Here is a 12,971-nt window from a genome sequence, read left to right as displayed (position 1 = left end):
TTTTTTTTCACTTCAGATAAAATAAAGTAAGCGTTTCCGTTCTAGGATAGTGAAGCGCTGGTATCAACCCCCATGTTGCTTTTTTGGATGATTCAGACGTTCATGCTTTTTTTGTGGACGTCACTCAAGTCCTCGACTCCGTCAGCATTAAATCTTAGATGGTAGGACGAATTTTTCCATGTCACTAAAGCCTTCCACACTGGAATGAAAGTCTTAGAGCGGAACTCCACTATTATTTAGAACAAGTTCTAAGTTGGTGCGCGAGGGGTGCAGGGTTGTGTTGTTGCCCCGACGTGTTCAGCCTTCACTGAATAACTGCCCGCGCAGAAGTGTTCTTCCATTGTGAGGGTGTTTAATTTCATCTGGATGGTTATCTATCCAGTGTTAAAAACTTTTTCACCGACATATGTCCCTCTGTTGCCACTCACGGAAGCACGCACTTGCTTTCGCATTCCTAACTGTGATGTTTACTTCAGAGGCACCTTGGTGTGCTTTACATATATTTCTGAAACACTTGGTAGCCAATAGCTCAGGGTGTGATGGCATGCTGTATGGATTTCCACTATCTCTTCAGCGCTCTACCAACAGACCTGACATTTGATAGCGAAACAAACCTACGAATTGCAAAGACCATCACGGTATTCGGTCGTCTCAAAGACGTGAAAGACGTCCGTGGCAACCATAAGTTGCGATCATCTTGTGCTGTACTGGACAGTTGTGGTATCTTCACTACGCAATAAACCTGGACGCCCTACAAACCACGTGTTCGGGTTCTTGACCGATTTCAGTTGTAGTGTCTGATGAAACGCGGCTCTGGATCCTTGACTATTCCTGCGTATGCTTGGACAACCTGGCAGTATCTCAGTGTTATGATTTCCATCAGTATATGAAACACTTGGTCGACTAGGCACTTTATGTAACTGATCCCATGGAAGGGTATACTCGGATTAAAAATTGCAAGTGTGGCCGGGTGGCAGCAATGATTTTTTTAGCCAGATATGGAGTTCTGAAGCACATGGTGAATTATTGCATTGTATCTGAACTTGGCCGGCCATGTTTTAATTGTTTACCAGAAATGAGTGAAGTATGACTTGCTTTAACAGCTTCTACATTGATGAATTTCCGTTTGGTTTAATTCACCTCCTCTCAGTTGCTCATTTGTTCAGACCAACAATAGGTATCCGTACGGAGAACTCGTAAATCCTCCCGAGCATAACATCGTTTTTGTGGACTTGCGCGCGTGTTTGGCCGGTTTATTAATACACCACTCGGCTAGCTCAGTTTGTGCGTATGAACAGCCTTCACTGATATGAAACCAATTTTGAGCTGATGTTCGGTCGCTACTGGCACCCGGATGACTCGAAATCGAAGTGAAACTCACTGTCTTTCGGCACAGTCTTTGCGACTCGGTAACACGAGGTAAAAATCATTTCTCATTTTTAGCAAGCTCCAGATTTATAGCCCTATCTACCAGGCCTGTTAAACGCAACTGCGTGAATCCAACGATCTTCCCTGTACTGACTCTACTGCGACATCCATAGATGTTACGCTATTCCCCCCTTCGTTTTACAACCATGCATCCGATACAATCGATTTCGTTTAAGATTTCCGAATTTGTAATAAGGAGAGAGTACCGTATTGTTTCTGTATGGGTAAACAGAACAATCCCACGTAATCACTGTTCGGGGCTCATCACCATCATCATCATCATTGTCGGCTGTAATAACCGCGTGCTTGCCGTACAGTGGTTGTAGCTGACACAGTTTCGTTCACCGATGGTTCGGAGAGGTGGGATAGGTAGCTGCGCATTGAAGGCGGGAGCTGATAAATTAGTGCGTAAATACAGCGCTGTAGGTGGACTATTAAGTGGCGGGATTGGGAAGGGAGCTATGCACGGAAGGCAATAGCTTGGATGCATGCGCGCCATTGAGGGCGCGACTGTTCGAGGCTGATTCATTGGTTGGAATTTTTTTCCGGAGAGTATTCGATGCTAAAACTGAGACTGAAGGAAGTAGCTTCCTCGTCTACGAAAAAAATCAACTATACTAGTCATCTCTGTCCCTTCGGCGCATGTGCTATTCCGGTCCAGACTTTCGACTGACTCGTGGACAGATGATCCATAGATTCCAGTGTCCGCCCCATTACAGTTGCTGAGCACTTTTGCCTCTGATTGGCAGCTATCTTCGCTTGTTTTTCTCCTTGCAGAACTACTCCAGCCTGTTTGATGATACAGGAGACAACTTTGGTGATAAGACTTTGGAGGACAAATTCTTCGAATATGAGGTAAGTCGTAGTTATCGTTGCTTCCTCAGTGCTTCTTTTTCTTCGAAAAAAATTCCACATCCACGGTAGCATAATCCAGTATGCCGTAACTAATGTGAGATTAGTTTCTTGACTTTTGAGGGTAATACACAGAGAGTCAGTATGCAAGAGGCACTCTTTATGTCTGTTTTCTACTTCATGGCATTACATTAGGCAAATACGGTCGGTAGGTGAATGTTTGATCTGAGAACTAATCACTTTGCTATACTGGTGTTCATTTGAGACTAAAGGAAACCACCGCAACTCTCCGTCTGCGTGAATTCGCTCTCTTCTGTCACGAGCGGACTACTAGTCCAACATCGCGATCCGTTCAGTGCAGTTAGGGTTCCAGAAGATCACCGTAACATGTACTTTTGTCTTAGTGGCCTTAAATCCGAGCTGTAACAAACTTATTTGCTTGAGTTTCTCGCCGACCCGGCAGCAGTGATAGCTTCTCATAACGAATCGATAGCATTGAACAGGTTGTTGCCTGCCCCCTGAATCGGCTCTGTTTGCCACTCTTTTGTGCGAGGTAAGGAAACACACGGTATCTCCTCACTGGTAGAATGGTATGTGGTGTTGTTTCTGATTTTATTACGAATAATTGTTCATCCCACACCGTTTGAGTCCAACTTGCCATGAAGATCAAACTGCGAAATCCCAGGCGGAAAGTCCACTCCAGTAACTGTAAGTACGCACACCTACTCTTGCACAATCTGGAACTACTTTCTTGTTCTTTGTAGGGCAGTATTGTGTTAGAGAGACATCACGTCTGAACGCATTCATTGCCCGCCAACTTGGTCCTCTTTATTTGGAATTATGGGGCTAGAAAAGCCAGCATTGAGAGTGTCATCTAACTTTGGTTATGACCCGCTGACCTGTTTAGATTTCATCGATATAGTGTAACTTCCCACCGATGCTGTTCGTTTTGAATATCAGAGGTATCGCATTTCGTAGGTTTCGTGATCCGATCAATCGAATCCTGGTTGCGTTGTGTGTGCTTGGCGATCGATAGACCACCATGTGTCAACTTGTTTGCAGGGGTTTTTCGAATAGCAGAACTTACGCCACATATGTTTTTTAGGGTCACTACATTACTCTCATTAGAGCGTGACCTTTGTTTCAGCAGACATTCGTTGCATCACCCAACCGGATAAATTATATGAACACGTCTTTTGGCTTGGATTAGGTCGATAACTCATAGTCTCAATAGTGCCCAGCGTACGGAGTCTACCGTTGTGCTGCGTGGCAACTCGTAGTGATCCCACCAACCCGTTGACCTCAGACTGAGCTATACCGCTGGGAGTCAGTTTCTTTTGCGTAAAATACATTCGAAGTATCTGAAATGTAGTGATCAGGTTTACGGAAAAGTACAAACCATTCAGCAATCAATACACACGGTGGTGTGGTTGGATTCTGTGAGAAGCAACAAAGCACTGTTTTGGTTCAGCTTGTGCGAATGCTAGATATCCTGAGACAGACCGATTCGGGCACCATTTCACCCACTATTCGAGCGATAATTGAGCCACAGGCGAATTTGTCATCCTTGCCGATTCGCTTTTACTCTGTTCGACTACTAGCCTGGAGGATGCCGGTTCGAATCACCCCGGAATTTCGTGACGCACACTGTTGATGGACATAGAGACATATCTACAAATTCGACCTGTCGGTTTTGTTTCAAACTGAGTTTGAGATGAGACGATTCTTCCATTCACACAATGGTCCTCAGGAATTAAGACTCCCTACATAGTGGAATACAAATGGCCCATTTTAGAGGCTACCTTTGTTAAACTAACGTATTGGACAGCCTTTACTGACCACACAAGGCGCCTCCCCATTGAGTTGTGTACCTACTTATCACAAATTTCATTCTATACTTTTGACAGTAGCTTTCCGTCGTTAACTGCCATTGTTAGACATAATTTGTACTTAGAAATCCCTGATATGATAAGAGAAATTGAGGGGAGAGAGCGCGTTCCAGAATCATCTTACCGGATGCTTCCGGGTAGCCTGTACACGTATACATCTAGTCAGAGCACATACACTGGGCACGAATTTAGGATCTGACCACTGTCCTTAAACACAGTAGGCAGGAATTCCGGAATTCCTGTGAAGCAGATGCTCAGCTGTGCTTGCCTAGTAGAGGCACGCAGCCCGAAGGGAGCTGTATGCGCGGGTAACTTGCACCGAAAAATGAGAATAGCTTACGTTCATAATAAATGTACCGAGGCGGGAATGATCCACGGCTTTCATTTGGTCCATTGAGAAAGGCCTGGAGCCTTTTGAGAGATCGTTATTTCAGAGGAGTTTGAGAAACAATCGGTGGATTTAGTTCTGCCACGAATTTCAGGTCGTGGTTTCATCCGCAGACTTCCAGATTCCCAGCGTGGCGAAAGTGAAGTCCACTTAAGGTCTGGAGTTCAAACGGACACGGATACATACGTTTTAGAAATCATATTCCATTAATCAGTGTTCTGGAAAACCCACGGAAAAAGTAAATACTTTGCAAGCTAATTCGACTTGTTCGAATGAAATGCGGCTTGGTCTGGTAGAAAAGGAGCTGAGCTTCCCTGTGAACAAAGGCCTCCTAGAAGCAGAGAAAGTAGTTTCAAAGGACCCCTTCATCGGAAGCGGAAAAAAACTAGGAGTGCAGTTGGTCATGTCCTGATGTATCAACAGCCACTAGCTTTGAATACCGCACCATCAGAGTGCAGAGCCCTAAGTATGTTTAATCGAGTGGATTTTATTACTATTATGTTATGATTGCATTTGGGTGTGACCATAATCACCACGAATGAGGGCGAGTAACATGTGTCCTACAGGTTAACTGCGGGTTTGCTGTGGATGTGATGGGTGAAATTGGTAGGCGTTCGTGATCCGCGTTTAGTCATTCTGGCCAGGCTAAGCGCTATCCGGTTATCCTAAACGTGCAATCGACACGGCCTTAGGAATGCGCAGAAACCCATGAGGCATATATCGAGAGTGGGTCCACCAGATTCTGAACTGGCATTCTATATTTTCGGGGAAATCAACCACTTGTGGTTTTTCCTGCGATTTTGGTAGCAAAATCGCAGGGCTACCTTGATGATAAACGGATTCAGTTTTCGTGTAAACTCGAGGTAGACAATAGATCAAAATGTGACTACCAACAAACACATCACTGCAAGAAGTCACATGCCTTTCAGTGAATGATGACATAGTTGGGGGTATAAAAACTTGTCCCAATCGCAGGATCAAAAACATATTTCAAGAAAGTGGATACCCAGTACCTTCGACTGAACGGCATGTGAGGTCGATATTAGCCTCGGTATCAAAAGCCCGTACGGAACGGATTGCACAGATATGGACGGTCATCTTGGAAGAAACAAGATTATTCGCGGGATGTTACATAGCTGGAGTAACGTTTTAGAAAGAAAAAGCTCACGTCCTTCGTTGGTCCATTTGAAAGATAACTTCAAGGTTGGATTAACTGGCCAGGGTCCTAAAAATTGAATATAACGATTACATCGACTTCTACGTACAACTGCACACGAATTGGTGAGCAAAACAGAAAAATAAGCAAACCACTGAGAGACGCAGATGAGTGTCAGGTTCTAGTTAAAGACTCGGCCATGGACACGGGACGTAGAATAGTTTTAGAAGACGTGGAAGTTTTGAGGCCGGAAGTACCCTACTTAAAACGGCTGATGGCTGGGTGGGAATCGCCAAAATCCCAACTTGATTAAAACAGAACGTCGAGCTGGCAAACTTAAACGGTTTTAGATGGTCTATTTGACACTTAACGGCATGCGGTGGTCAGTAAAGGGGAGCTTAGATCTGAAATACAAAGCCAAATCCGATGAAAATATGTATACTTTCCCCAATCCAGTTGTGGCATTAATTCAAGCACACAGCAACAAAATCCTCAGGAAAAATCTTTAATTGAAATGCTGTGAACCTGAAGGCAGCTGTAGGTTCACCCACACCTACTCCCCGCGCTATCTAAAACCTTTAACGGACACGTAATGCAGATTTTGGCTACCGCGGCGACCTAGCTGATTGGTTCTCTGCTAACCTTTCGAAATGGCAAACCTTAAAACCTATCTATGTGGGTTGAGGGAGCCGTTTGTCACGAGTCGAACCTTGGTCGGCGTTGGATCCACCGATTGTTTACCAAAGTTCTCTGAAACGTTGATTTCGATGGTTTCCAGAAACAGCGGTGTTAGGAGCGAATGTTGTGGCTCAACCCTGTCGTTCCAAGGTAATTCGATTATGCGCATTGATCTACAGTAGCCCAATACTTCGAGTTTGAGAAAAATCGACGGTTCGGAAAAGCCAAATCTCTCTGGCGCATGTCACTACAGACCGGACGGTCCCAGTGTACACAAGGAGTTCATTCTGAAGACTGATTTCTGAGCGTTCCAACAGGGTGGTGGGAGGCTGCATGGAGGTCTTCCTGGTGTCGTCTGCTTTTTGCAACGCCTAACCATTTGAGATGATGGTGACCATATACTTGAACTAGTCAATGTGTTTTGTGGGCTGTCCCTGAACACAGCGTAGACAAGACTGGAGACAGCTCATTGATTAAGGCGGGAACTTACTAACCGAAAGTTCCGCGCTTCGAGCCCAACATCTGCATCTCGGCTACTCCTGTCTAGGCTTGGGGAAACTGGCAATATATCAGCCTCCGTGATGTATCCGAAAAGGCGTCAGCTGAACGAATATTTATTATTAGGCGAGACCAGGCGTCCCTGACGACGATATCGTCAGCGTAATCAAGATTCCACCTTTCCTCAGCATAATCCAACCCAGCGAATTTACAAACGTCAGGTGAAATCAGCGTGTGTGCCGATAATGAGGCCCAGTGGACATGGAAATGGAAGATGTCAAGAGTGTCCGCAACGTCCGACGTTTATTTCGTTTGGACAACGCCACCAATTCCCGAACATCACCTGTGGGCAAAATCCCGAAGGACCAAACTGACGCGTTCTTCATAAATAACAAGGAGTAGCGATCAGTCGAACACTTTCAAAAACAATTCTCTTCGTCACCTGCCACTACTCACACGGATTCTCGAACTGCATCGGAACCTTGAACAGTGATCCTAGAATCCGGCACAGCCTTGGGGTTTGTAACTGCATTCCTTCTCCATGATGTCTCCGAGCTCTTCCTGGCCCGAATGACTTCTCACACGTAACACTCGGGGGTAGAGGTTCCTACTCAGCGCTTGCCAGAATCGTTTGCTTCCGTTTGGAGGAAGGAAGCTATCCCATACAATTGGGGAGGATAGGTTATAGTCCCCGTTTTCAAAAAAGGGCCCGTAATGAACGTGGCGATCACGGAGAGATCGGCTTGAATTTAGTCGTAAGGAGACTGTTGGTGCTGTTTGTCCTTCATCGCCTTATGCTAGCTCGGGAAACACTGACTCAAGAGCAGCTAGCGTGATTCCGACCTGGTATGCTAACGGAGGCAGGCACAAGGGTTTGTTACTGCCAGGTTACCCAAGCCTTGAGAGGAGCAGTCGAGATGCTGGGACTGGGTCCGAACCACGTACCTTCCAGGTCGTAAGCTGGCGCCTTAACCACTGAACTATTTGGCTTGGTATAGGTTGCGTTGATCAAATCTTTTTACTATATCAGATACTAAGGCAACACCGTACGTATAACCGGTCTACAGTTTTTGTCCCTAGATTTGCATGGCACATTTGACTCTGTTGACTGGTTTGTTCTGCTCAAAATGTTTGCTCAGTGATGAATGCCTCCGAAGTTTCTCATAAACTTCTGTGCACAAAGTGGTGTCCGACAGAAATACCTACTCTCTCGGGCTAAGGAAATTGACAAAGGAGATGGAAAATCTTCGAAACCCTGGTTTTCAGATAGCCGCTGACAAAAACCTTGTCGATCTGGGCTATTCTGATGACATCGTTCTCCTCTTTGAGGAGAAAAAGGGGACACGATTTTTTTGGATGGGCTAACTAAAGTTATTCCGTCCACTGGCATGCACTGTGCACCCTGGATAAGCAATCACTGGGCGCGCCACTTACAATCGAAGGAGAATCATTTGGTGTTGTGGAGCGTTTTATCTACCTTGAAGTTTTACAAGCTCCGATTGCAGTATTAGGCATGACGTAAACACACAAATCCCTAATTGCTAATTTGAGACACATGTGGCGGCAAAGCAGCATATCCCTGAATCTCGAGAGACTTGTGTATCGGGCTACATATGTTTTGTGTGGTTGTGAGGTGTGAACTCCGTGGACACGGGAACTGAGGCTTCTCCGGGTCTTCAACATCCGTTGTCTCGGAACCATAGCTCATGTAGGCTAGTGCCGGCGAATCCACAACGGAACAGTCAGAAAACCTAATCCATTTTGTGCAGCAGACTTCAAGAGTGCATCCAGCACCAAAAGCTGCGGTGTTGTGGTCATGTATTACGCACTCCGAACCATCTTTTGCCGAAAAGAGTGCTGTTCTCCTTATCCGATTCAGAGTTGCGCAATCATTCCTTGATCTGGCACAGCAGTATGATATCGATTACGAGATATCAGTGGACCCTCAGTGTTGTGGCTTGCTGAACGGTAGTACAACTCTGTATCGGTCCCTTAGCTTCCTGCTCCGCCCACTATGGTATGTCAAAAGGCACGGCAGCTGTATACAACCATGTATGGAGACAAATGAAAATTACTACAACTGTATTTATAAGGTAATCACAGGGTGTTCCACAAGATCGTGCTAGAATCCCCGTGAGGGGGGCGAGAAACGTCGAGTCTAAGATGCTCGATCCTGATTGACTGGCATTCTGACCAATCAGGGCATGCCTTCGTTTGGTTCGTGTCCTGCACGTGACACTCCGTCCAAATTATGTGGTTTTCGGTTATTAGGGACGGTTAACCTCCGAACACTCAGTGATCCCTTATGCATGGTTTCGGACGCTGCAAGGTGTGGCTTTCAACCGATGTCAGTGCCTTTGTCGTCAGCTGGTTTGAATTAGTGTATAGAGGTATAGGTGCCTCGCAGTGATCGTTGTAGGCTGGGACTAGGTCCATTCTCCACCAGCTTTTATTGCTTTCTCCAAAATAAGACCTTCGAATAAATTATGGTTGTTCGTCAATGAGTCGTAGGTCCTAAACAATAATTTTGTGATACCGATGATGACAAACGTGTGCCAGTTTTTTGGACTAGCCCATATCGATACTGCTGCAGCAGTCTTCTATGATCAGTAGTCTGGCCGTTTTATTGGTCCACTGTCCCGGTGGAAATTGGATTACTAAATGTGCTCAAACTATCGAACGATTAAAATCAAGACGTGTATTCCGAAGGAACTTCGGTGTTTCCTCCTAATGGGTAGCTGATTGCCACGTTGTCCAGCTGAGTCCGTGGCTGATCCTTTGTTAATGGCTACACGATGTAAATGTTTAAGTTGGACATTCATGCTATCCAGAAGTAGGTGATAGTCGGCGAATGGTTGAAAGAGCCTCCCTCCGCTATCTGTGGGGGACGCATTCAAGTTTGAATCTTCCACCAAGACGAGCTTCCGTAGGATTCACTGAGGCAACTTGGGCGTTCATATCAGTCGCAAACAACAATATCAGTGCTATTCGGATGGATCAGTCTAGTTGGGCCGAAGATGAAGGTCTCATTCTCACCTTCGGCACTTGAGGGTGAGTGCAGCTCCAACACTTTAAACAGCCTGATTCATTGCTCCAGAATCACGTGACACCCGTAGCATTGATTGTGAAATATCAGGAGGTTTCAGGTGCAAAACCAAGCAATAGTTCTGTTCAGGCGCTTCAGCGACACAGTGTACGCTGGAATTAAGCGAATAAGACCTACCAAAGCGGCATCTATTGGCCAACTTAAAAAGGGATTTTTGAATTTATTAGTACATTATCTGTCCGTTTTTCAGGTGAATCTGGCTGACCCAATACGTCTTATTGATGTGGATGGGATGTTTATGGGGGTTAATGTGCGAACAACCTCGTGGGCGAATTTTATTGGTTGGGGAAGCGAAATAGTTCAAGGTACTTCGCTATAAACCCTTGATTGATGGTTGGATGTAGGAGCTTTTGCAAGGTCCCCATCCCCAACCTCTGACTTGAATGTCTTGACCTCGAAAGAGAGGTTAAAAGTTTTTGCGGGGACGGATGTAATCGCAACCGAAAATCGTAACTCGATAGTCTCGGACCCATTTGGTTGTGCACAGCTAGCTTACTACGTGAGCGCAGGTAGCAAGGAGGGAGTGCCCCACTCCTAATACTGCTGTACATTTCGGATACGTTCTGATCCCAATCAGACTATTGTGATAGGGTTTGAGCGCTTAGCGGACAATCATAATCAACGTTGGGTGATCGTGGTATGCTGACTTCGGAGAAGAGGAAGGAGAAATGACTGCTTTCATAAATATTGTCATGTTGGTCGCCTGGAGGAAACATCTTGGTGCGTCCACAGCTGTACCCTCAGACGGTCGCAATACGAGGACCCGCTGCATATGAGCTTGCTCCCCTTAGATTTTCTTGATACGCTTAGACCTTTAAGAAGGACGTCCAAGCCAATTACAGACTCCAAATCAAGGTGGTAGCAATTGGTAGGACTCCCTAAAAGACGATAGGAAGAGTTCTGTCGGCGTCGGCCGGTGCTCAGGTCTTCCGACCGTTCTGGTAAGTTCCGTTACCTGTCCTCAGCATTAAAAGCATTCGTTACTTTCTGTTATTTCTGCGATTTCGTGTTCAACGTGTGTTTCACCGATGTCCTCTATCATAAGTTTCCCATGTGTCTTCGATAGCTTCTCTGCTTGCTTTCTCCGTGTAGGTCCAACTAAACGTGAGCTCGTTCTTGCACCAATTCCACTTTGGCATCTTCTACTCGCTGCTCAAGCTTAAGGAACAAGAAATGCGCAACATCGTATGGATTGCTGAATGTGTTTCTCAGCGTCAACGTGCTAAAATTGATTCGTACATCAATATATTGTAAGGAAGTCTGTCGAGCATCGCCACCGTTTCGCTGCGCTCAAGCATAATGTCCTATCCTCTGCAGCCTTCTTATTGGATTGTCCTCCCTTTAACTCACTGTTCTGGTTGCCTCCAGTACACCTGTGATTGACTCAAACTATTATGATCATTCGGTCTGTCGTTTCCCTCGATTAATCTATTTAAACGCCCTGTGTGTGTTGTCACTTCTTTGTTATGTTTTGTGAACCCGATTATATTTGTGAACGAGATGCAACTGAAGTCGGCTTTCCTCTCGTGTTGTGCCATTGTTTTTCTCAATAAAAACAGTTGTGTTAGCCCGAGCTCATCGTAGTTGATGGATTCGCGAATATCGGGCCGAACGTCATCGTGATATGCATTCCGGTCGGTTCCAATGAACGTGGCTTTCCGCAGCTAGTCATTGACATGCTACAGCAGGAAGATTGTGAACAATCTGTGCTACGTGGGACTCGGCCGAGGTTCTCTACGCCGCAGCAGGAAGGTTGTAAACAATTTGTGCTACGTGGGACTCGGCCGAGGTTCTCTTGTCACGGTAGACTGCCAGAAAGTTCAGCTGTTCGTTGCGATTAGTGAAAGAGGGGAGCGACCAGCTGGTCTATGCAAAAAGTTGGCTTCCCAACCACGTTCAATAGAACAGAGTACATTGGCTGCTAGCTGGTCGTTTCAGAGACCTGTGCACTTAAGAACTTATCTCGACTTCTTAGATTAGAATGATGCTTCCGATTTTGTGAGGGGTGTATCGTACAGGAGGACATCCTTACTCGATCGGTTTTAGTGGTGTGGGTGGGACTCCTTTCCCGACTACTTAGAATCACTTGATGACCTTTTGAATCAAAACTGTTCATCCTCCGGAACCGTGAATTTCGGAGGTAGTCCTACCTCATACTATCGTTTATTTTTGAAGAGACTGGTTACAAACATAAAAAGTAAATGCAAGCGTAGATGTGGAGGAGTTAAAGGAGACTAATAGATAAAACGGGTGAAACGTTTCATTTGAAGCCGTGCCACCAACAGTTCTAATAAGATAAAAATGAATCCCAACGTATGTAAAAATCACGTGTGAAGACCAGCAACCTAAGAAAGGACGGACAGTGCTAAATGCTCTTCAAGGTGCGGTAAGCGCTAGCACAGTCAAGGCTCGCACATCAAACACAAAGTGTCCACTATAATCGGTCAGGTGCGAAAGTCAGTGGCAAGAGTGAACACTCAACGCCATGTACCATGCACAAAAGTGCCGTGAGTACGTAGAGAGCCCAAAATGACAAGCAAGCTGAAGTCACTGACCCTAGAAATTCCCAGTCTAATAACAGCCTTGGGAGAGTGAGGAAAGTAAATCCCTCGATAAGAAATGATCATCAGTTCGTAGACCAAAACGTCAACAGCACAATCTGTTGCACGTAGGGCTGAGATTATGGCGAGGGGAAATTCACCAGACCCATACTTCTACTTCCTCTCATTCTACACAGTCATTCCTGGCCCATACGAGACTATGCATAAGTCTGTCCGAGTTGCTCGGCGCTCCCGAACAGTCATTAGGTCAGACGTCGATGTAGGCGCTCTCGACTCCTAGAAGACGGTGTATCCCAGTGTTGTGTTGTGGGGTGGTCGTATATTGGTTACGCATTAACGAAGCAGACGGACAGAGAACCCTGGACACGGCTGTATTGTCAAGACAAAACACACAGAGCTTCTACGTAAATATATA

General features: G+C 45.7%; 1 protein-coding gene across 1 annotated transcript in view; it reads left to right on the top strand.

Annotated features, from left to right (window-relative positions):
* Positions 1-11,568, top strand: part of T265_11160 (hypothetical protein) — a gene marked incomplete at both ends in the record, with an annotated part of 18,840 nt that extends 7,272 nt beyond the window's left edge. The window contains 2 exons of the mRNA XM_009177745.1: positions 2,206-2,283; positions 11,088-11,568. Of these exons, the coding sequence (XP_009176009.1) occupies positions 2,206-2,283; positions 11,088-11,249 (240 nt within the window). The remainder of the gene's footprint in view (positions 1-2,205; positions 2,284-11,087) is intronic.
* Between the last annotated feature and the right edge of the window lie 1,403 nt (positions 11,569-12,971).

Source organism: Opisthorchis viverrini (assembly GCF_000715545.1).
Source record: "Opisthorchis viverrini unplaced genomic scaffold opera_v5_456, whole genome shotgun sequence".
Lineage (NCBI taxonomy): Eukaryota > Metazoa > Platyhelminthes > Trematoda > Opisthorchiida > Opisthorchiidae > Opisthorchis > Opisthorchis viverrini.
The sequence above is the reverse complement of the archived record's forward strand: the minus strand, read 5'-3'. Positions and strand labels throughout refer to the sequence as shown.